The 24,171-nt window shown below is 37.5% G+C and overlaps 2 protein-coding genes and 1 long non-coding RNA gene across 4 annotated transcripts in view; 1 reads left to right on the top strand and 2 right to left on the bottom strand.

The window, feature by feature from the left end:
• Positions 1 to 750: 750 nt before the first annotated feature.
• LOC131146564 (uncharacterized) lies at positions 751 to 2,899 on the bottom strand. Its single transcript, XR_009134402.1, has 2 exons — positions 2,677 to 2,899; positions 751 to 2,034 (listed from the first exon to the last, which is right to left on the bottom strand). It is a non-coding gene; the product is annotated as an uncharacterized LOC131146564 (long non-coding RNA).
• Positions 1,003 to 5,366, top strand: LOC131146562 (protein neprosin-like). Of its 2 annotated transcripts, XM_058096231.1 has the most exons (7): positions 1,003 to 1,556; positions 1,656 to 1,742; positions 1,938 to 2,150; positions 2,726 to 2,890; positions 3,229 to 3,282; positions 3,480 to 3,626; positions 4,778 to 5,366. In XM_058096231.1, exons 1-7 carry the CDS (start codon positions 1,182 to 1,184, stop codon positions 5,153 to 5,155), a joined length of 1,419 nt encoding a protein of 472 aa, XP_057952214.1. In that variant the 5' UTR covers positions 1,003 to 1,181; the 3' UTR covers positions 5,156 to 5,366. The 2 variants fall into 2 exon arrangements, with proteins under 2 accessions (XP_057952214.1, XP_057952215.1); XM_058096232.1 differs by lacking the exon at positions 3,229 to 3,282 and having other exon boundaries at positions 1,182 to 1,556.
• A 722-nt stretch (positions 5,367 to 6,088) lies between these two features.
• LOC131146561 (arginine-specific demethylase JMJ20) overlaps positions 6,089 to 24,171 on the bottom strand; it is a 31,247-nt gene continuing 13,164 nt past the window's right edge. Inside the window, exons 3-9 of the mRNA XM_058096230.1 lie at positions 15,790 to 15,952; positions 15,513 to 15,630; positions 14,948 to 15,017; positions 14,763 to 14,843; positions 13,248 to 13,304; positions 13,021 to 13,132; positions 6,089 to 7,124 (exon numbers count right to left, since the gene is read on the bottom strand). Coding sequence (XP_057952213.1) covers positions 6,649 to 7,124; positions 13,021 to 13,132; positions 13,248 to 13,304; positions 14,763 to 14,843; positions 14,948 to 15,017; positions 15,513 to 15,630; positions 15,790 to 15,952 — 1,077 coding nt within the window. The 3' untranslated portion in view covers positions 6,089 to 6,648. The remainder of the gene's footprint in view (positions 7,125 to 13,020; positions 13,133 to 13,247; positions 13,305 to 14,762; positions 14,844 to 14,947; positions 15,018 to 15,512; positions 15,631 to 15,789; positions 15,953 to 24,171) is intronic.

Genomic DNA, 24,171 nt, shown 5'->3' with positions numbered 1-24,171 from the left:
TTAATCATATATATATTTTTTTCAAAATTAATGTCATTTTAAAATATTTAAATTTAAATTTGTAAATAAACAGAGCCTAAATCTCGCAAATTTATCTGCGAAATTTTCCATATATATATATGGTAAATAAACAGAGCCTAAATCTCGCAGGATAAATCTGCGAGATTTTTCATATATATATATATATTTTACTAAATTAATATCATTTTAAAATATTTAAATTTAAATTTGTACATAAGTAGAGCCTAAATCTTGCAGGATAGACCTGTAAGATTTTGTCACACGTCACCTTCCCGTTTACTGGTCGCCTTAAATCTCGCAGCACTAAGTTGCGAGATTTGCTCACATCCGTGCCACGTGTCACTTTCCCAGTGGCCATCAGTTTAAATCTCACAATATCAAGCTGCGAGATTACGTGAGCATTAGTTTGAGAAATTTTTTCCCAATCAGAATATTATTTAATATTTTATATCTTTTTAATAATAAAATGGAAAAAAACTCCAATTTCTTTGATAAGATTTTGTTAGGCATGGCCCACCAATTGCTCAGTTGGGTTTGACACATACTCCCAGCTGGATGAAATCATTTTCTTGAGTAACACCTTCACAATTTTTCTGAAACACACAGAAGAAAAAGATCAATTTACAGAAGTACTCAAATATAAAGGAACAAAATCAAAATTAATGGCCCAACTTTGTTCTCTGCGCGATTTGAGAAGGATGAAGAAAATATTGAAGTTGGTATACCTTCTTCCTCAAAAAGTCAAAATTATGATAACTCAAATAAAGATAAAATTGCAAGGTCAATGAAGATACAGGGAAGTAAGAACAGAGCAATGCAAAGGTGATATACCCATCTCTCTCTCTCTCTCTCAATAAATTAATTAATTAAATAATCTATTTTGACCACTACCATCATGAGTAAAACTTAGAAAAAAAACTTAGAAAGAAAGGAGCCACTTACCCTGGCCTATTTTAATAAGCTCATGCCTGAAGTTTTTGTGTGTCAGAAGTCAGAACACAAAACCAAGGCACTAGAATCTCTGTGTCTCCATCCAGAGAGAGAGAGAGAGAGGGGAGCTTGACGGCATATCTGGGTGTTTGGCTTATTGGAAGTATTGGAAATGGAGAGGCAGTGAACCGGGCTGCTACTCGTCGTTTGAAGAGGTTCGTCCGTCCTGTATGGATTTGATCAGAGTTGGATCCCCATGGACAAAATTTTGGAATAAACCATGTCCATGTTACCTTCTTCACAGTACAAGACAACTCCAATGCATACAAACACAACCCAGTTCTGCAGCACAACAAAAAAATCATTGCACAAACATGGCCTCTTCCCCTTCTCACTCCCACACCCTTCTAATCATTCCCTTTTTTGTTGCCTTCCTCCTTGTATCTTCCTCCCTCACCCCGGTCCTCTCACTACCCACCGAGCCGGATTCCGGCCACCGCCAGCCTGCCAACCAAACTTTCCGGCCAGGTTCAGAGCTGCATAGGTTGAACAAAATAAGAGCTTATCTCAAGAAGATCAACAAACCTGCAGTCGAGACAATTAAGGCATTGTCACTGTATTCAATGGTGTTTCTTGTTTAAATGTTGGCATTTTCTTGGCGTTGACAGGTTTTATGACCTGGGTTCCTCATTTCTTCTTTGTAGAGTCCTGACGGTGATCTCATAGATTGTGTTCTATCTCATCTTCAACCAGCTTTTGATCATCCACAGCTTAAAGGACAGAAGCCATTGGTATTTGAACAGAAGTTAATTTATGTTTTCTCCTTGAGTTTCTTTTTGTTTGGATGGAAAACAATTCTGGGAAAATTTTCCCAAATCAAAATGCAAATCTCAGGATCTGCTCACCGAACTGAACAGAGGCCAGTTTCAATTTTTCTGATTTGGGAAAGGGGAAAGTTCGCACATTCAAACTTCTTGCTTTTGCAGGATCCACCAGAGAGACCGAAAGGACATGACTCCATGGACAATGTGACAGAGAGCCTGCAGCTGTGGTCAAGTTCTGGGGAAGCATGCCCAGAAGGAACTGTTCCAATCAGAAGAACAACAGAAAAAGATGTTCTTAGAGCCAGCGATATCCGAAAATTTGGAAGAAAATTGAGAAGGCATGTGAGAAGAGACACAACAAGCAGTGATCATGAGGTTAGTATCAGAAGAATACAGTAACAGGTTTAAACCCAGAAGAATCATCCACTCCTTTTCTTCATGAATTACAGTGAAAACTTGTTTTCTTCAAGAAATTTAAGAAATGCTTTCGATTTCCACATTTCCTTTTCCTTTTGATCCGTCCAAATGAAACAAGAAACCATGCTGTTGCCTATCTTTAGGAAAGAAAATCCCCCATCACTTCCCCTCTTTCCCGGAAACCCGGCCCCAAAAGGCTAATCCACATATGTAAAAGGCTAATTTTATTTTCCTTCCTTTTCTTGGCAATCAAACAGTGCATTGGAGAAAAATTAGAGTTGGATTAAAAGAAAAAGAACCGACCAATGAAGTGACATTAGTTGGCTTTGTTCTCAGAAATAAGTACTAAATTCCTCAGAACAGTGGAGTTACTTCTTAAGGTCAAATTTCATTTGGCAACAAAAACAAACTAAAAGAATGAATTTCTGAAACCTGGGTATGCTAAATTTTGATGATAGACATTGATATTAGAGGAAAATCTTACCTGTTTTTATTTCAGAAACTGGTTGACTGATGCTGTTTTGGGATTGCAGCATGCAGTAATGTTTGTGAAAGGAGATCAGTACTATGGAGCAAAAACCAGCATTAATGTTTGGGCTCCCCGCGTAACTGATGAATATGAATTCAGCTTGTCACAAATTTGGGTCATCTCTGGCTCTTTCGAGAATGATCTTAATACCATAGAAGCTGGTTGGCAGGTACTTCCCACTGTTCACTCTCCACTGTTCATTATCTATGTTCCTCTATTTTATTTTATTTTTAAAAAAATGTGAATACCACCCCCCCCCCCCCCCTTTTTTTTTTTATTTCAACTAGGGTTACCATATTTTCGATAGCAAATGGACTCTATAATTTCCATTTTGGGATGACTCAAGCCCAGGACCTAAACCCTAAACTCAGAATCTTAAGGCATTACTAAGGCCCGAGTGAGGGTAGCTTATGACTGCCTCGCTCATCGGGTTTTATAATTTCTCGACCTCTAAACTACATTGAGCTTATGAGTAGTTTTAATTAAATCTTGTTAAATATTGCTCAGGTTAGCCCAGAGTTATATGGGGACCAGTGTCCTAGATTCTTCACTTATTGGACAGTAAGCACTTACACTTCCTCCTAAGTGTTACAAAATGAAAAATGATTTACCTTTCGAGAAATGTATTTCAGGTCGCATCCCGATTGCACCCCTACATCCAACTGGGACACTGAAATTCATTTCTTAGGATATTAAATATTTCCTATACTAGCTAACCATGCTAGTTTTTTTTTTCTTTTTTTTCTCTAATTTTATAGACAGACGCATACCAAAAAACTGGATGCTACAACTTACTGTGCTCTGGGTTTATCCAAACCAACAACAAAATAGCAATTGGAGCAGCAATTTCGCCAAGGTCATCTTATGGGGGCAGACAATTTGACATCGGTTTGATGGTTTGGAAGGTTAGTTTTGGAATTTTGACATTGAGAGAGAGAGAGAGAGAGAGAGAGAGAGAGAGAGAGAGAGAGAGGGCATACCATTTTGGAATTTGAAGGTAGTTTTTACAGTTGATTGGTAGATAGCTTTGGAGAACAGCATTAATTAGAAAATATGGAAATTTCAACTATGAGTTGACTAAACATGGCATGCAGTAGCACCTCTCATAATTTAATCAAAACCCACATTAAAAACATGTTAGGTTCTCTTTTTTACTCTTTTATTATTATTACTTCTTTTAAAAATACATGTTAGGTTCTCTTTTTTCATCCTTGCAAAAAGATTATGCTAGATCCTCTGTACTCTTTAATTTAATTTTTTTCTTTGAAAATAGATTCCGCAGCGCTTCAATTTTTCTGCTTCGAAATGAAATAGCTTCAATTTGACTTCAGCCAACAAGAACTTTAGGATTAAAGAGTTAAATTTTAGCCTTTTTCTTTCCAATCTAAAGGCAAAATAAGTTGACCTCTCATTAATAGTATCACTTTCTAGACTCTTTAGTTTTAAAAAATATATATATTTTTCTCAAATAATAGGTTCTTAATATTTAAGAAAACTACTCATGGAAATTTTTTTATTATTTCATTCATATAATAAAATTTAAATATAAGCATTCCTTATTTAGTCATTGGTATATGCACTCGTGATAATTCTTGTGGCGTTATTTGTTTTATGCTAATAATATGTTTATTTGTATAAACTACGATATCCTTTTATCATACACATTCTATCTTTACAAATCGAACATTTACAAACTAAATGTAATTTTATTACTTTATTCTCTTGTGCACCCACATGGTTGGTGACACTACATTTCTAAGATAACTACATTTCAATTAAGAAAGAAATAGGAAAGGCGACATGTTTCAACACTCTTTTAAGTCAACTTAGCCCACCCCACCCTTTAATATCATATTAGACACAAATGATTATTTTACTTTATTTTATTTTATTTTAATCAGCCTGTCCGATATTTTATTTCTCCTGTCAGCGCATTTAATTAGTTGTACAATAATACTTTAAGATAATCAAAACCTCGAGTAAAAATATAAATAATCATCCTGTTAAAAAATGAAAAATAAAAGTAAAAATAAAAATCAAACCATTTCTGGTGCAGGATCCGAAGCATGGACACTGGTGGCTTGAATTCGGGTCCGGATTACTGGTCGGGTACTGGCCATCCTTCTTGTTCAGCCACCTGAGGACCCATGCAAGCATGATACAATTTGGAGGAGAGATAGTGAACACAAGATCCTCAGGCTACCATACATCAACCCAAATGGGCAGTGGGCATTTTGCAGAAGAGGGCTATGGAAAATCATCTTATTTTAGAAATTTACAAGTTGTTGATTGGGATAATAGCTTGATTCCTCCAGCAAACCCTAGGTTATTTGCCGATCGACGTACTTGTTATAATATAAGAGGAGGGAGTAACAATGCTTGGGGATATTATTTTTACTATGGAGGTCCAGGAAAGAATTCAAGGTGTCTCTAATATTCATACCATGGTATAGATATATCTTTTATTTTATTTTATTATTTTGCTTTTATTTTTGTATTTTTAGGTTTGGGTTTTTGGGGTTTTTATCAAGATGTATTTCCTTTTTCACCCCTCCTAACAGGCTTTCCGAGATATATCTCACTTTGGTAAATATGTGATTTTGGGGTTCACAGATTTTCAAATATACAGTGAGTTGTGTTCTGTATGACTGTGTTCCCTTCTTTCTGATATTTACTAATGATAATGCAATTACTGTTTCTTCCAAATTCAAACAAGGAGTTGAGTTGGTAATCATTAAATAATGAGATCAATAATTTATTATTTTGATGTTTAAAATGAAATTCAGTTGCAGTAAAAGGCTTTAAGCCCATCAATACCATGTCATAAGTCAATATCATAAGTCATGAGCACCAGTTGAGGTAAAAGACACTAACCTCCCTTAAAGTTTGACAAAAAGATATTAACCTTTCTTGAGATTTCAAAAATCCTAAAATACCTCCTTGACATTTGTTTTTTGAAATACTTACACCCCTCAAAGACTTGCTTTTTCGCAAAATATATGATGCTAGTTTCTTTTTAACAAACTTCAAGGGAGGTCCGTAGAATTCTTGAAATCTTTGGGAAAACCTCTTGGGAAGTCTCTAGATTTTCTAAAATCTTAAGGTCGTCTCTAAAATTTTTTAAAATCTTAGGAGATGTCATTAGCTAATTCCTGCACCACCTGCAAACCCCAATTGGTAAAAAATGGGACGTTTGAAAGTAAGAGATTTCATACCTCAGTTGCAATGTGGGGGCACATGTCTATCACCAGCAGAAGTCTAGAGTTCAATCTTGTTTGAAGAATGCAGGAGAGAGAGGGGTAGTCCAGGAACATTTCATGCTTGAATGAATGTTTGGAAAAGGAAAAGGAAAAGCATTGAGATCCTCTTGCCTGAAAAGTTAAAGCACTTCTTGCCGAAAGGAATATCCAAGGAAAGCAAGCCAACAGAAACTGCATTCCACTTTCTCAGGCGGCATGACAAGTTGCCCCATTTGGATTGGATGCTAAGAAAGCTCAAGGGAAAAAAGGGAGCATGGTATCTTACAAGAAGCACTTCTTTTTTCTACATTTGTGTATCTGGAAGACAATATGTAGGATTCCAGTCTTCGCTTAACTTGTGCAGCACACTTGCTGCGCCAGCAGCAAGTTAACATCAACTTACAAGAAATTTAGGGAAGCCATAAAAGTAGAACTATGAAAACATTCAGGTCACAATAAAGCAGATAATTCAGCAACCGTTGTCTGTTTGGCTTCATTGAAACAATTTTATATCTGTACACTTCAGATTAACTAGAAGCCATTGCACCAGTTCATGCAGCATTCCGATTACGGCATCCCAGAAAGAGTTCAATATTTTAAATTATCACTTGCCAAAGCCTTTTAAAAAAGTGGAACCTTGTAGCGAGACTAAAATTTCACAAAGTAGCTTCTTCCAAGGCCATTCAATTCAAAACAAAATGTTTTCCCCAAGGGAAACGCAACCAAGCTCCGCAAGAGCAATGTCTATAAAATTAACCAGATCTTCTGGAGTACGGATCTCAGAGCTGGAAGTTTTCATAAAATCAAATGCCCGCAGCCCATCTACCAAAATTTTCTTTATATCACAACTTTGTTCCCATTGCTCATGTATCATTTGTTCATGTATCATCCCATATGTTTTGCTCAAAACTGTACATAGTTTGACGAAATCTGTGTTGTCCAGTGTCTCCCTGAAATCCACGAAGTCAATGTTTGCAGCCAAACCTTGGTCAAACTTCATCTTTAATGCTATTTTCTGTATAGATACAAGGTTCAAAGCTAAAGTCTGAGCCATTGGGGATGAACTCCATGTAGGATTATGGTCTCTAAGGAGATAACAAAGTAGGACCAAATTGGCAAAGCAGAAACGCACAATGAATATGAAGAAATCATAGAAGTTCATGCCTGCATGAGGGGTGAAGGGGACATCAATCAGAACACAGAAAACAAGGATTGAAATAACCACATTGTATTAGACTGCTTCAATTAACTTGCATGCTCCACAGCTACATAAATTTTTATTTTTTAAAAATAAACGTAGAGAAAATGGACAGGAGTGGAAGGGTATTTTAGTTTAATTTGGGATCAATTATGGGGTAGTTATAGGAGTGTTTTGGGCATTCAGAAAAACAAGCCCAAGTTGGGGGAGTATACATCATAGGGCATGCGCAATAAACGTGATTTTACTTTTGACTAAAATTGTATGGTAGCAAACAACATATGCCACAGGTACTTGAATATGCCCATCAAGTTCATCCCTAAGTGTCACGGTCCGACTATTTTCACACCATTGTGAAGGGCCGTGCGGCGCTAGCTAAAGCACTCTTTCTTAACTAGCCAGCCTATCGTTTACCAACATTCATCCACGAAGCACTTTCATTAACATTCATTCAGATAACAGTGGAAATAGTAATCAATTCATGAAAACCGTGGCAAGCAAGCAGTAAACATTGAAGCAAACGTAATTCATTAACAAATCCTCCGTTGACATGTTGTACTTAGCGAGGGAGGCAAGTAGGCTAAGCACGTTGACAATTGCTAGTGAGTTTTACAATGACTGATGAACACTCACCCTCCCCTAAAAAGGTTTTTATGTAATTATCATCCTGGCACTAGGAAACATCAAAGTGACCAAGGAGTCATACTGCCTTATTTGGCTTACAAAGACTCTACTAGTAGAAAATAACCCTACACTAGTATTTACATGATGGAGACTCATCCTAAGCACACGAGATAAGCGGTCATAGGCACGCATAATGCCCTGAACAAGCTTAGCTCGTGACATTCTCCCCCACTTATGCGGTCGACGTCCTCGTAAACTTTTTGGCGGTAGGTACCACTTCAAATTTGTCCACGAACGGTTGAATATCTTCCGCAAAAATCCAGCTGATTTCTTTGTCATCAAGGCATTTCCACTCCACTAGGAACTTCTGCCGCTTCTTCCTTGTGGATATGAACTTTCTGTCTGCAAGGATCTCTTCAACATCATGTCTATCAGGTTGCACTGTCTTCAACTCTACGCTGTTTGACTGACTTCTGCTCAGGTTGTTGGTGTTGGCGTTGAATGACTTGAGGTAGTTGACATGAAACTGCGGTCTTCTCTCCTGATTTGCCCACTTATTCATTTGCTCAGAAGCTTTCTCCAGATATGCTTGGGCAAACTCTACATTCTGTCTCCCTTCACTGGTGAAGATGTACGCCCTGGGACTCTTTCGTTTGTACAGCTCACCCACTGTGTGAGGTAACAGCGGCAGCTGGCCTGTAACAAAAGCTCAAAAAGGCTCTTGTTGGTTGTTGAGCGCCTTTGTGCGTTGCCACAGAATGGAGCCACATCAAGTAGTTGCACGCCATTCTTCTGGTTGTCGTTGACAAAATGGCACAAGTACTCATCTAGCAGCTCTCTGAATCTCTTCATCTGTCTGTCTGTCTGTCGGTGATAACTCGAAAAGATGTCAAGATGTGACCTGAATATCCTGAAAAACTCTGTCAAGAAGTTGTCAATGAACATTAAATCTTGGTCACAAATAATAACTTGGGGAAAACCCCAATATCTCACAATAGTCACAAGGAACAATTGTGTCGTCCCCTCTGCCGAACAGTATTTTGGTGCGGCCATGAAAGTACCATACTTCTTTCGCTCCCCCTTGTCTTGTTGGCAAGTGTGACAAGTTTTGGTATAATCAACCACATCATCTTGGTTGTGCGACCAATAATACCTTCCCAGTAGTTCTGTCATTGGAGTCATTCTCCGCGAATACCCCTCAACAAACTTCCTGCAGTATCTAGTAAGGCCAAGAAAGGAACGCAACTCCTTCACTGTCGTGGGGATCTTCCGTTCTTGAATCATCCTTACCTTCTCCATACGCCTCCGGATACGACCTTGTTCAACCACTTGACCAAGGAATTGGTTGCTCCGCCGAGCGAAAGAGAAATTTTCCTTCTTCACCTTCAGACTATTTCCCCTCAGTCTGTCGAACACCTTCCGTAGATGCTCTTCATGTTTCCTCTGAAACAACACCGATGCTCCCAACAGCATTTTGGAAGGGCGAACACATCCCGCTTCCAATTCATCAAGTTGTTTCCCCAACTCTACTATCTCTCGAGGCGCAATCTGACATGGCCTTTTAGCAGGTGGTTTCACTCCTGATAACAACTCGATCTCATCCTCCACAGTCCGTCGTGAAGGCAAATTGTGAGGCAACTTATCCGACAACACCTCCTTATACTCATCTAACACCGCTTGGGTGGTCGTAGGCTCCAGCTCTTGGCCTACTTTGTCTACCACCACCGTGGCTAGACGTGTCTGCTCACCCTAACCCAATCCCTCATTGGGTTGTATGGCTGAAAGGAACTTCCCTTCGTCACCTTTCGTCGCAACAACTTGCACCATGCACAAGTGATCTCCCATCAGACACAGGGAACCAGCCGAAGGCATCAACACTGCCCTCATCCCCCTTAAGAACTCCATTCCTAGAATGACTGGAAAGTCATCCAATGGCACCGCTGTGAAATTCACATGACCTTCCCACTGTCCAAGCTTTATAGCCACTTGCTTGGCTACTCCCAGAGTAGGTTGGGCTACAGAATTAACTGCTTTCATGCGTCATGTATCCTTCTCTAAGGATAAGTTGAGTCTCCATGCTTCCAACTGCAAAACAAAATTATGAGTAGCCCCCGTATCCACCATAGCGTGAGTACTCTTCCCATTTATCCTCAAGTCCACAACATTAACCTTTTTGCCCGCGTAACTTTCGGTGTTTTTGCCTGCTTTTCCAATGCGTTCACCAGCCGCACTGAACACACTCTTGGGGCATCATCCTCTTCCTCCTCGCTTTCCACCCCTTTTCCCGAAGTAGAAGCTTGTAAGGCATTGAATAAGCTCTTGTGTTGACACTCACTCATTTTGTGAGATCCACCACACAAGTAGCATGAAATTTTACTCTTCCCCTTTCCATTGGGTGTGTTGAACCCTTGAGACGACGAAACTTCCTGTGAGGTTGATGATTTAGAGTCGGCTCCCCCACTCATGGGTTTGCCATTCTTAAAAGACTTTCCACTATTTCCCTCTCCGCCAAACCGTTTGGACGAAGCGGTATCATCACGAGCGTAGTCAGTCAAGCATTCTGCCGCCGCTTGTGTAGTTGACAAGTCTTGAACCCTTTGCCTATGAAGTTCAGTTCTTGCCCATGGTTTCATCCCCTCTAGAAAATAGAACAACTTGTCCTTCTCCGACATATCCCAAATATCCAACATTGAAGCAGAAAATTGTTTCACATATTCACTGATTGACCCCGTATGCTTGAGACCTCTCAGTTTTCTCCTTGCATTATACTCAACATTCTCAGGAAAGAATTGGGCCTTGAGCTCTCTCTTCAAGTCTGCCCAACTATCAATTACACAGCTTCCATTTTCAATTTCTCTGTACTTGGTACGCCTGGTACGCCACCACAGTTTGGCATCACCAATCAAGTACATCGTCGCAGTATCTACCTTTTCCTGTTCTAAGGCCATCCTCACAACACGAAAGTACTGCTCCACATCAAACAAGAAGTTCTCTAACTCCTTGGCATCTCGAGCACCCCCATATGTCTTGGGTTCTGGCACCTTGGTCCGGAGTGTTGGAGTACCCCATAGCAAGAACCATCACACTCATCTTTGCATCTAGATCTGCCATCCGGGCTTGCAAAGCATGCACTATGTGGCGAAAGTCCTCTGACAAGTCGCCTAGCAAACCTGTTTGATGTTTTTGTGATCCCATCACCTCATCAACAAGTTCTCTCATCTGGGTCAACTTCACGGCCATAGTGTTGGTTGTTGTCTCAACCTGTGCTTCCAGCACGCTGATCCTCTCAGCAGTGTTTGGCGCCATGGTCACTTACCAAAGCTTCCCAAATCCAACAACGAAGGCAATCGAATTCACGTAGCAACTCAACCTTGGGCTCTCACCAAGTGCCACCGACTTAGCTCTGATACCAAATGTCACGGTCCGACTATTTTCACACCATTGTGAAGGGCCGTGCGGCGCTAGCTAAAGTACTCTTTCTTAACTAGCCAGCCTATCGTTTACCAACATTCATCCACGAAGCACTTTCATTAACATTCATTCAGATAGCAGCGGAAATAGTAATCAATTCATGAAAACCGTGGCAAGCAAGCTGTAAACATTGAAGCAAACGTAATTCATTAACAAATCCTCCATTAACATGTTGTACTTAGCGAGGGAGGCAAGTAGGCTAAGCACGTTGACAATTGCTAGTGAGTTTTACAATGACTGATGAATACTCACCCTCCCCTAAAGAGATTTTTATGTAATTATCATCCTAACACTAGGAAACATCAAAGTGACCGAGGAGTCATACTGCCTTATTTGGCTTACAAAGACTCTACTAGCAGAAAATAACCCTACACTAGTATTTACATGATGGAAACCCATCCTAAGCACACGAGATAAGCGGTCACAGGCAAGCATAATGCCCTGAACAAGCTTAGCTCGTGACACTAAGCAATGCAAATGGATTAGGAGTCGATGCTAATAAAAAATAAATTATGGTTGAAAATCAACCTAGTACCTCATTTAACTTACAATTCATCGTCTCCTTCAATTGATCAAAACAATTATGTAATATCAAAATAACAATTATATAATAAAATATGAAAACCATAGTTAGCAGGAAACAAAACAACCAAGCAAACCACGTACTCGTATGAATGTTCTGAACACAGTGCATTTTCATTCTGGAATGCTAAATCTATTGATCCAATGTTTTAATTCAATGCTTTTCCCATAACATAACTTTTTATTAATTAAAAATCACCACATTTTAAGTCTATCACTATCACGATTAATCTATTCCAAGATAGAAAATATCTTCAAGATTTAGAAACATCTCAATGTCCTCTCCAAAATAAACAAGTGCCATTAAACTTTTTTCAACAATGTGTGTGCATGTAACATTCCCATGTGACATACCGCAATCCTGTTCCCATTCCACGAACCAGAATGTTCCACATTCTAGCTAACATTGACAGGATTTTCATCCATGCAGCTGGATTTTTTATCAGTCCCTGCAAACTCATAATTACTGGAATTATATGTGGCAGCCTATTATCAGTCTTGGTCTGATTTGTTTCACTGTTACTAATATACTATAGAGGTTTAGGCCAGGCTTGGCAGCAGTTTGTTATCCTTTCAGTTGTCTGTTTTCAAGACTGTTTTATCCAAAACTTGTCTTCAAAATAAGGGATTATGATTCTCAATGGCAGCCCAATAAAAAATACATTTATATCATTAATGGATGTGTTTTAACAATGATATGTCGATGTTATGCAACTAACCACATAGTTTTGACCTAAACATAGAATGAACTTGGGATTTTTTTACATAAATACATTACAGTGCATGTTAAGTGCTGGTTCACGACATGAGTAGTAACAAGCTATCATCATACTCAAGGATTTCATTCAGTCATGCCTCTAAATGATGTTTTGCATGCAAGATGTTTTCCATTGAAGATAGCTGACAATGCTCTGGAGGAGTATCAAACCAAACAACTAGCAACATAAAGATGAGAGCAATGTTTTTTACATTCACATATGTAGTGTAATGCCTTCATCTCATGGCCGACTTTATAACGTAAAGATCATCTAATTGAGTTATGACTTATGATCAGGGTTAGTCTTTGGCCCTGAAGTTCCAGGTGAATTATCCAAATTGCATCCGTACATATTCAGAATGAATGGAAAGGATGCCATCACTTCACACCATAATGATCTAAATACACCGGTTGAAATCAAATTATACCTGTGTTAGCCGCAAGATTCCGCTGGCAGAGACCTTCAAAATCATCACATATATCCTTAATGTCCTCTATATACTCCTTAGCCTCACTGTAGTCTCTTAAAAGCAAATCCCACTGAAAGAGCATGAAACTTGATTAGACAGGATTCGAAGTCCATTAGAAAATTGGATTTCCTCTAGGTCAACATATAGACCTACTTTTATTGCATGCATAGCTTGATTGTACTTACCACCCACAAAATATTATAGGCATTGAACCAATTTTGGTTTATTGATATTGTATCTTCCTGATTGCATTGTGAATGAAAGCATGGTATTAGAATAAATATTATCATCCATGAGGCACACTGCTCATTAAAGAATAAACAAACAAATAAGCATTCTAGTAAATTGTAATCTTTAAATGCAATATAAATCAATATAAACACTTAATTACATCTGACATCCTCCCAGCCCAACTAGGCAATTGAAATCAGCAAAAAGTAAAACAGCTTGGAATCCAACATTTTAATATATCACAGGCTACATAATTCTTATGACCAAAAGGGTCCTGAGTAGATCATTCAATCCAAATAACCAACTCAACAATTATCTTATGACAATCCAAAAGAAAATAACAGTTGTACAACTACAGCCCTAAGGCAAATAACCTGTCAGTTTGTCTTACAAATGTGTAAAGTACAGAAGTCTTCCTTGGCTTTTCCTCTCTTTTATAAGTTAAAACTCATCGCAGAACATCTAAGCCTGAAATAATGACAATACTAAAATAGGGGGCATCAAAAAATTGAGTTTCAGTAATAAACTTGTATTCCAACTTTGAAAGATCCTGCGGTTAAAACTGTTAGGGCTTGTTACACATTGTTAGCCCACAAACTATCAGTTTAAGCTTTTAGATAAAAGTGGTAATTTAACATGGTATCGGAGTCATGGTTGCCAGGAAGTTCTGGGGTCTAGTTTTGCTGCAAACATTTATTATAAGTTTGTTAAAAAATTATTGGGTTCTCAATATGAGTGCCATTCATTGTTTGCTTGTCTCTCCACGTGCAGTCAGGTAGCATGTGCGGGCGACGGTTAAGGCTTGATACACATTGTTAGCCCACAACCTAACAGCTTAAGCTTTTAGGTAAAGGGGTAGGCTAACAAAAACCAAACACATAGATGTAATTTATAGTAAAGATATCATAGAACGCAAACAATATGAAAGGCAAGGCAAGTGAGCCATGAAAACAATGTGACTTCTAGAAATCGCGTTAATAGCTCAAGAAGCATCATTTGAAGCCAACAGGGCTTTCACCGGCCAGTGGGGTGGTGGCTGCAGGAGGACAAATGCATGAAGCAAAGCGAACTCAAAACTCAATTCGGACTTGATTTGGGTCTCATTGGGAGTCCTACAAACTGGATCTCATACATAGACATAAAAATGCCATGAGAAAAACAAGTTGCCACTTGCCTAGGCATTATTTCTATGCCTCAAGAATAATATATTTCTTACAGAATTCTCACAATTTTCATAACGCAGAGTATACTTAAAACCCCTTAATTAATATTAATTGATAGTAAGCTGAAGGTAGGCAGCATTCTCGGCTTTAAAGGGGTTATTTTGAAAGCTAATAAAGTGTATTTTAAGCTTTTATGTTTTAGACACTCATTAAAAAAAGAGAAAAAATAAATAAAGCATTAATAAATTTATATTCAAAAAATGAAAAGTATGCTTAGTTCCAAATCCATGCAACTTGATCAGGTACCAGATTATGAACTTGATGAAACCACCCGCTGGGCACAAAGATAATCTCATTTTGATCTTGAGAACACTCCAACCAGATAGCCTATGTGACATGAAAACGGAAACAAAAACATGAACACATGCAGAATGGTCCACAAAATGGAACTCCAGAAAAAGAACATTAAAACTTGAACTGTTGAAAATTACCTCCTTAAAACCAGGAAATTTGACCTCACTAACATCCTCAAAGATGTCATATATGGAGCTTTTCATGTACCTAAAATAAACTGAAAAGATAAATCAAACAAATACATGGCCAAAACGCAAACGCAAGCCATAATAGTGACTACTTTTCTTTACCATTTTAATCACCCACACACGGCAGATGTATGTCAACCACTCAAAAATGTTGACATTATGAACAGAAAAATAAGCACAGAACCAAAAATTGCCACTGACAACACACTGAAGTTGAAGATTATTTTAAGATATACAAAAGCATGACCAATGCAGTTGTTGTAAGAAAGTCACCAAGCAGCTGAGGGTAACAGATTTTATTTGGACAAATGTTTAGTGTATTTATCATTAATTTCATATAAATAAAAAAGGCGAAGCGGATATTTTCTAGTAACACTTCATCATCAACTTCAACAATTTGATTTTCTCCTCAAGTATTTTGCTTCATAATGAGAAGCCCTTTTAGCACCGCATAATATATCTCCAGTTCTAATAAACATCTAATGTTAATCAATTTGAGAAATTATTTTCGTGCCTGTCAAAAACAAGGTGATGTTGAGATGGAGATAGAAAATGCCATTGTTTCTTCCCACAGACATTTGCTGACCAACTGTATGACCTGAAAACATCAGCGTGAAGAGGAGTCCATGTACCTGCACAAACCAAATATTAAATAATTAGTTGCCTGTGGACTAATCTTCATCGATACAAAGCCAAGATGGAATTTATCTGTCCCAAGGAATCATGAGGAAATTCAAATTAGATGATATATATATCTTACAGGAAAGAATTTGTCACACTTATGCTCAAACCTTTTGCTCCCATGTAAACAAATCGATAGTCAGAGCAACTAATTTCATTATTCTCTTGATATGTGTCAGGATCCTTATGCATACGATGATTGTCGAGATACAAGTTGAGCCAATCATCACAGAAAAAGAGTGGAGTTGTGTATGCTAAATATTTTGGGTACTCCTGACAATAAAATTAAAAAGGATGAGAAATTAAATGAGAAAACTGAGCTAGCCATATCTATTATATGTTCCTCAAGCCACAATGCAGTGATATAGGGGTGAGTTGACATGTCCTATTGTTGGCCAGAAAATTATCCTCCAAAAACAGGTGCAAACGTGCCAAAGCCTTAAGCAGGCTCATATTGAATTTTCCTGTAATATAAGTTTGGCAAAATTAGAATCAAACAACTTAATTTGCATCCCTCTGGTCTAGCTATGTAGTAGCGGCCACAACAAAGAAACTAAGATGAACTAAATTTTGAGAACACGCAATAAATAAATGAAAAGTGAGAGCATGACCAAAAGAATATCCATAAAGCCATTGAACAAAGGACTCTCATTACTTTCATGGGAACAAACAGTACCGACACAAACAATCAAATGGCCTTCAATAGAAACAGCTCAACAGAACTTCTGACAAATCTAATAGAAAGCCAAAAAATTCCTAAACAGCTTTGCAGCATCTTCAGCAACAAATTTGGGCAGTAATTCATGTAACTTAGGAGGAGTGTGCTGATTGAAGGTGAGTGTGAGCTTCTTCATGCTTATGCAGCTGGTGTTTTATTAACATAAATTTCTTGAGCTCCCATCTCCACTTCCAAAACTTCCTCCTGCTATTCAGGTGTTCTGCTGCAAACCAAGCACCATCTAGTTTCTATTATCGATCCCTGTTTGCCTGACATTTAGTTGTTTTCCCACCTGCTTTACTTACATGCAGCCACCTGTTTGTAACTACAGGCAAAATTGTCATGAGCCAAGCATGTTCAAAGCATTATGCTTGCTTGTGACCACTTGTCTTGTGTACATGGGGTGGGTAACCATCATGTAAATAGTAGAATAAGTTCTATTAATTGAGTGTGTTAATGCTTTGTGTAAAATCGGAGTATGACTTCTCGGTCAGTTCGATGTTTCCCGGTGTCAGAGCTAAAATAGCATGGAAAGTTCTTTAGGTGAGGGTGAGCATTCATCAATCATTATAAAAATCACTAGCATTTGTAAACATCTTAGCCTACTTGCTTCCCTCACTAAATACATATTACCTACAGATGTGTTGATCATGAATTGCGTTGCTTTAGTGGTCACCGTGTGATTCTCGTTTGCTTAAATGATTGTTTACTGCTTCCACTTACCTTGCATTTGGTGGTTGTGAATGTGTTATCATGGTAAATCACAGTATACTTTCAGCTGACTGGTTAAGCAAAAGTGCCTTAGCTCATGCCGTACAGCCCTTCCCAAGGTGTGAAGTGTTCAGCCTAAGACAAAAATGCATTCGATTGAGAAGAGTGAAAGATGAAATTTGAGTTATTGATCTAGTTTATTAAAGTAAATGTACAGATAAAACATTTTCAGAAGAATAATGATCTGAAACCAAAAACCAGCCTAAGTAATGTCTGCTTTGGCTCAGTGGCCTTGTAGTTTTTCCCCATAAAAGGTGTCTCACAAGGTTGAAACCTAATATGTCCTTATATGGCCAAGATACCCTTCATAAACACCCTGATGTGGGAACATGATGGGCTTTCCCACCTTATCTATGACGCCCTCATCAGCCAACATGTGTGTCTAAGACCCTACTCACATGGCAATACCCCTAGGGTGGCCTTCGATACTAAATGTAATGATCTCAACCATTATCTGCTTAAACCCATAAGCCATCACAATTTTTTCCAATAGAAGGCGCCTAAGAAGGTTGAGAAAAACCAAGTATAGGACTCCTTTGTGAGGAAAGAAGGTGAAAATGCAATTATCGCCTATTCAAAAATAGTTGCCACTAAGTTGCATGTTTACCTTATTTTAAAAGCATATTGCTTCAATTAAAAATATTTTCAAATAAACATAAAGAAAGAGAGCAGATCCCTAAGCTCATTGACTATGACAATATATGTTGTGTCACATCCTTTTCTTCATCTCTCGAATGGGCCCAATCAAGTACAATACAAGTTTTTTAGGATACAAGTCTACTAAAAAGAAAACATAATTACAATGAAGCGAGGATAAGAAATCCCCCAATAAAAAAGGGCAAAAGATAAAAAGGAACAAATAAAAATTAAATCAAAGCTTCCTTCCAATCCTTATGAATATCGGACAACAAAAACCCCCAAAAACCCCAAAAGAGTGAGCCCAAAAAGAAGCAAGAAAATTAACTATATCCCAAAGCAATCTAGGATAAGTCTTTTGATCTTTAAAAACTCTAGCATTAAATTCCAGCCAAAGCAACCAAAAGATTGAAAAAACAGCAGAGTCTCAAAATATCCTTTCTCTCTCCTTCCCAAAACCTCAAACTTCAAGTATGATACATGTGGCTACCTTGGTCTTTGGCAAGTGGATGCATTCTTTCACTTATCTTGGCATCCAAGGAGTTCATGGTGATCTTTTACGTAGATTTTAGGTCCATCATCCCAATAGTGAAGCATTTGTGTTCATGGCTTTAACAACAAGAGAGCTCTTGAGTCTTTCTCTTATTCTCTCCTAATTCAAATGTACTAACTACTAACTCTTGGTTACTAATTCTAGTGTTTCAAAAGGCGAAGGTGTAAGCCATGTTGGAGACGATTTGTAAATTCTTTCCATTGAATCCAAAAGAAAATTCACAAGACCGCCAATCTTGATTTTGGATTGAAGAATTATTGCAATCCCTCGTAGCTTTTCATATTCTTAGACTGACCTTTTTTAGGGCAAAAGACACTCACCTCCTCTGAGGTTTGGCAAAAAGGCAGGTACCTCCCTGAGGTTTCAAAATTTCATTGACCTCCCCTAGGGTTTCAAAAATACCACAAACCTCCCCCGAGGTTTGCTAAAAAAGACACAAACCTTCCCTCAAAAGACTATCTTTTTGCAAAACACAAGGGGAGGTTTGTGTCTTTTTGGCAAACCTCAAGAAAGTCCCTAGAATTCTTGTAACCTCAGGGGAGGTCAATATCTTTTTCCCAAACATCAAGGGAGGCCAATGTCTTTTGCCCTTCTTTTTTTATTTGGCGTTAAATTTTGAGGGGAGAGTTGTGTCTTTTTGGAAAACCTCAGGGAGGTATGTGATATTTTTGAAACCTCAGGGGAGGTCAGTATCTTTTTGCCAAATCTTAAGGGAGGACAGTGTCTTTTGCCCATTTTCTTTTTATTTAATATTAAATTTTCAGTGTCAAAGGGTACTTACTGCAATATTTTCAGTTAGTTGTCACTTCTCATTGTCTTTATTTTTTTATTGAGGCACCCAACTTTTGCCTAGAATTCAACCTTGTCATTTTTTGGCCGCCAATAAGATCTTCTTCTCTCTTTATACATATTTTCTTTCTCTCCTCAATTGTTGGTTAGCAAAGTAGATTTTGTGTTTTCATTTTGGAGACTTAACATATGCATTTAGACATTGTGTTTTCGATTTGTAGGCTTAATATATGCACTTCATGTTTTTCTTTTTGCAAATCTTTTTTTTTTTTCAAAAGTTCTATTGCATAAGCTTTTACTTTTAATCTAGCTAGATTCACACACCAAAATTGCATGCTTTAGATTTTATTTTTTTAGGTGCATTGCGATGTTTGCGTGGTTTCTACTAGTTGTAAGGTGCGCTTTAGAAAATTGTGAACTGAACACATGGTTGGTTTTTACTATACTTATTAGTGTGATTTAGTTTTCCTTATGTTTAGGTTGCTCAAAGTAGGTGAATGGATTTTTAGTTCTTACTATTGTCTATGTGAAATAAGTTTGCATCCAAAAAACAAAAAACACAAACTTGCACTTTTCCTGTGTAACACAAATTATCTTTGTACACATAGTCAGTCCCAAGCCCGAATAAAATAGGAGGGTAGCATTAGGTAGCTGACAGTCAGCATAAAACTTGTCAAATCTATATATCATGAATCCTTACCAAATCCACTCAGCTCGAGGGAAAAGATCAGGACAATATATAAAAGAAAAGGCTATGGAGTTAGTGCAAGAAACTAAGATTAGATTAGCAACTTGGGATATAGGAACACTTATGAAAGAAAAGCATGGAAATAGTGGAAACAATGTTTAGAAGGAAAGTTAACTAAATTTTCCTTCGAGAGACAAAATGGGTAGGGGAGAAAGCTACAGAAATTGAAAAATTAGGATTTAAATTTTGGTACACTGGAAAAAAGAAACATAAAAACTGAGTGGGAATTATTGTAGACAAAGATTTAAAAAATAACATAGTAGATGTTAAAAAAATAGAGGATAGGATCATTAAAATCAAGATAGCTTTAGGCCTAAAGATGGTAAATGTCATTAATGTGTATGCTCCCCAAATAGGCTTAGCAGAAAATCTAAAAAGACAATTTTGGGAAGATACGGATAGTGCTTTACAAGGGATACAAACATTGGAAAATATATTTATAGGAGCTAATTTGCATGGACATATTGGAAAGGATAATATAGGTTATGAGAGGATACATGAAGGACATGGATATGGAGATAAAAATGAGGTTGGTGATATAATTCTAGATTTTGCCAAGTCTTATGACATGGTTATATTGAATACTTGTCTTATAAAAAGAGAAGAATACTTCAATAACTTTCAAGAGTGGACAAAATAAAGGCCAAATAAATTTCTTCTTAACTAGGAAGGGGGATCATCTATCTTATAAGGATTGTAAAGTTATTCAAGGTAAAAGTTTGGCTATACAACGTAGAGTGCTAGTATTAGATATACTTATTAAAAAATGGAAAAGAAAGAGTAACATAAATCAACACAAGAGGACTAGGTGGTGGGGTCTAAAGGGAGAAAATATAGTAAAATTCAAAGATCAACTTATCTAAGAGTGACTGGACAATAGAGGGAAAGGTGGATGCGAATAATGTTTGGAATAAGTTGGCTAACTCTATCATAAAGATAGCAAAAGAAACTTGAGTCCAAAGGAAGATACTCAGGTAGTAAAGAAAGTTGGTGATGAGATCAAGAAGTCCAAAAAGTCGTTAAGACAAAAAGAAACTAGTATAAAATATGGCAAGGTTGTAGAAAATTAGAAATATATAAAACCCTAACAAATATAAAGAGGCAAGAAAAAATGCAAAGAAGACTATTAGTGAAACTAAACATAGAGCTTATGATGCTTTACACAATAGACTACATACAAAATAAGGACAAAGGGACATTTATAAACTTGCAATAGCTAGAGAAAGAAAATGTAGAGATTCAGGTAATGTAAAATGCATAAAGGAAGAGAATGATAATGTCTTGACTAGAGAAAAAGATATGAAAGAAAGGTGGTGGAGATACTTTGATCATTTGTTTAATGGAAACCAGAATGAAGGATTGAACTTGGAAGTGAACAAATAAGGAAAATTCTAAAATAGGAGATATAAAAAAAAGGGCAGCCTGGTGCACAAAGCTCCTGCGTATGTGAGGTCCGAGGAAGGGACGGACCACAATGGGTCCTATTTGCAAAATTAGAGTCCTTGAAGTTAAGATGGCTTTAAAAAAGATGAAAAGTGGAAAATCTATAAGACCAGATAACATACCAATTGAAGTTTGGAATTGTTTAAAGGATAAAGGAAGTATATGGTTAACTAATCTATTCAAAATTATTCTAAAAACCAGGAAAATGTCGGAGGAATGGAGGAAAAGCACGTTAATATCTTTATACAAAAACAAAGCCAATATTCAAAATTGTAATAACTATCGCGGAATTAATATTATAGGTCATACAATGAAACTTTGGGTAAGGGTAATTGAACAAAAAATAAGATTAGAAACGAGTTATTCAAAAATCAATTTAGTTTTATGCCTAGGAGATCGACAATAGAAGCTATTTATCTTTTAAGAAAAATAATGGAAAAGTTTAGGAAAAAGACAAGGGACTTGCACACAGTTTCTATTGACCTAGAGATAGCATATGCTAGAGTACCTAGGGTAGTTCTTTGGTGGGTCTTAGAAAAGAAGGGGGTATGCACATGGTTGTTAAAATCGCAACTTGAATCCTAGAATCATACGATGATTCTATGATTTAAAATCGCCCTGACGATCCAGCTCCCATGGAAAATCACATGATTCTATGATTCAAAATCACCCTGACGATCCAGCTCCCATGGAAAATCACATTTTAGTAGAATCGTTGTAGAATCATACTTGAATCAGTGGAATCGAAATCGCGAGTAGAATAGTAACGATTCTACAATTCTTCCTGGAATGGGCCTTTTCCCTCTTTGGACTTGAATTGTAAGGCCCAATATGCGTTTTTACTATAAAAAGGGCCCAAATGTTTTACATGAAGCCCAAAATCTTGAAAGCTAGGACGAAATATCTCCCAACAGCTCTGTTCGACAGCTTCGGTGTTTGATTCTTCAATCAACAGCAAGGTAGCAACCAGCGAACCCTTCGAGCACTCTGGTCTCCCTCTGACTCTCCTCTACTCTAATCGACTGCTCTTGTAAGGCTGTAACAGTCCTGTTCGTGTTCAATGTGCAGTTCAGCACTCGCCAGCAGCTCTGTTCGACAGCTGGGGTGTTCGATACTTCGATCAGCAGCAAGGCAGCAACCAGCGAACCCTTTGAACACTCTCGTCTCTCTCTGACTCTTCTCTACTCTAGTCGACTACTCCTGTAAGGCTTCGATGTGCAGTTCAGCACTCGACAGTTGACTCTTCTGTTGACACTAAGTTCTGATTGTTCTTTGGTGGTCAACTCCCTTCCTCAGTCCTCTTCTCTCTATCCAACACCTCAGCAGACAGCAGAGTCAGCACCCTTCTCTCTATCAACTCCTTTCTTCCTCTTATTTTTGCAGCTGTGCTTATTAAGATTATAGTCTTAAGAATTGTCATAAAATTCCATATGCATTTATTTTAAATATTTTTTAACTAATCTTATAGTCTTTAAGCATTGTCATAAAATTCCATATACATTTATTTTAAATATTTTTTTTACTCAAAAAGTAGAATCTTACGATTCTCGATCTGACTCTACGATCCGATCCTGCAGACCCTTCCAACAATCCTACGTGGAATCCCGATTCTGACAACCTTCAGTATGCAATAGATATACTGAGGTCATTAAGGATATGTATGATAGAGTAATGACTAGCATTAGGACTATATGAGGGGAATCTAGAGATTTTCCAATCACAATAGGGGTAGGTTCTACTTTGAGTCCTCATTTTTTACTTTAGTAGTTGATGGAATCACTAGGAGTATACAAAACAAAATCCCTTGGTGTATGTTGTTTACAGTTGATATTGTCTTGATTGATGAAAGTAGGAGCAGAGTGAAATCTGAATTAGAACTTTGGAGAATCCCTTTAGAGTTTAAAGGTTTTAGGGTAAGTAGGAATAAGACAAAATTTATGAATGTAATTTTGATAGCGTAGGGAGTGGTGGAGAGAAGATTAAACTTGATAATCAAGAAATTAATAGCACTTGCAGATTTTGATATCCTGAATCTAGTATGCAAGCAAAAGGGGAAATTGAAAAGGATGTAATACATAAAATTAAAGCAAGTTCGATAAAATGGAGGAGCGCATCTGGTGTGTCATGTGATCGTAGAATACCCTTAAAATTAAAAGGAAAGTTCTATGACACAGCTATAAGGCCAGCTACGTTTTATGGTTCAAAATGTTGGGCAACTAAGAAACATTTACAAAAGGTAAAAGTTGTCGAAACACGAATATAAGATGGATGAGTGGTATATATTAAAAGATAAATTAAAGAATGAGCATATACGCAATAATCTAGATATAGCACCAGTTGAAGACAAGATAAGGGAGGGGTACCTTAGATGGTTTGGGAATTTGAAACACAAGCCTAGTAGTGCACTTGTGAAGAGGATGAGAGAGTTAGTTATTGTTTCTAGCATGAAAAGGGATAGGAATAGGCCTAAAATAACTTGGAATGAGGTCGTGAGTAGGGCTGTAATCAGTTCCATTCGGTTCAGTTATTGACAAAACTGACAATAGAACCGAATCATTCAGTTTTTAAAAAGTACATACCAAAACCGAACCATAAACTGTCAATAATAAAAGAACCAAACCGCCGATTTTTTGGTTCAATTCGTTTAATTTCAGTTTCTAGAATTTTGAACTAAGAAAATTATTTAGTATTCAAGGCATTGGATGGGGTGAACCATGGACTTAAATAACAGCCGTTACGTAGCGTAAATGGCTGTTACGTAAAGGAATTTTCAGGCCTCGATATCGATACGGTCCGCTATAGCGGTGAGGAAAAAAAACACGGCCGTAACAGCT

Source organism: Malania oleifera, chromosome 13 (assembly GCF_029873635.1).
Source record: "Malania oleifera isolate guangnan ecotype guangnan chromosome 13, ASM2987363v1, whole genome shotgun sequence".
Lineage (NCBI taxonomy): Eukaryota > Viridiplantae > Streptophyta > Magnoliopsida > Santalales > Ximeniaceae > Malania > Malania oleifera.
Note: the sequence above shows the minus strand (reverse complement) of the source record. Positions and strands in the feature narration are given on the sequence as shown.

Excerpts from the sequence above, each read along its gene's own strand:
- LOC131146562 (XM_058096231.1), top strand. The coding sequence starts at position 1,182 with ATGGATTTGATCAGAGTTGGATCCCCATGGACAAAATTTTGGAATAAA. Across the intron at positions 3,283-3,479 it reads GATTCTTCACTTATTGGACA|ACAGACGCATACCAAAAAAC; the intron begins GTAAGCACTTAC and ends CTAATTTTATAG. Across the intron at positions 3,627-4,777 it reads TCGGTTTGATGGTTTGGAAG|GATCCGAAGCATGGACACTG; the intron begins GTTAGTTTTGGA and ends TTTCTGGTGCAG.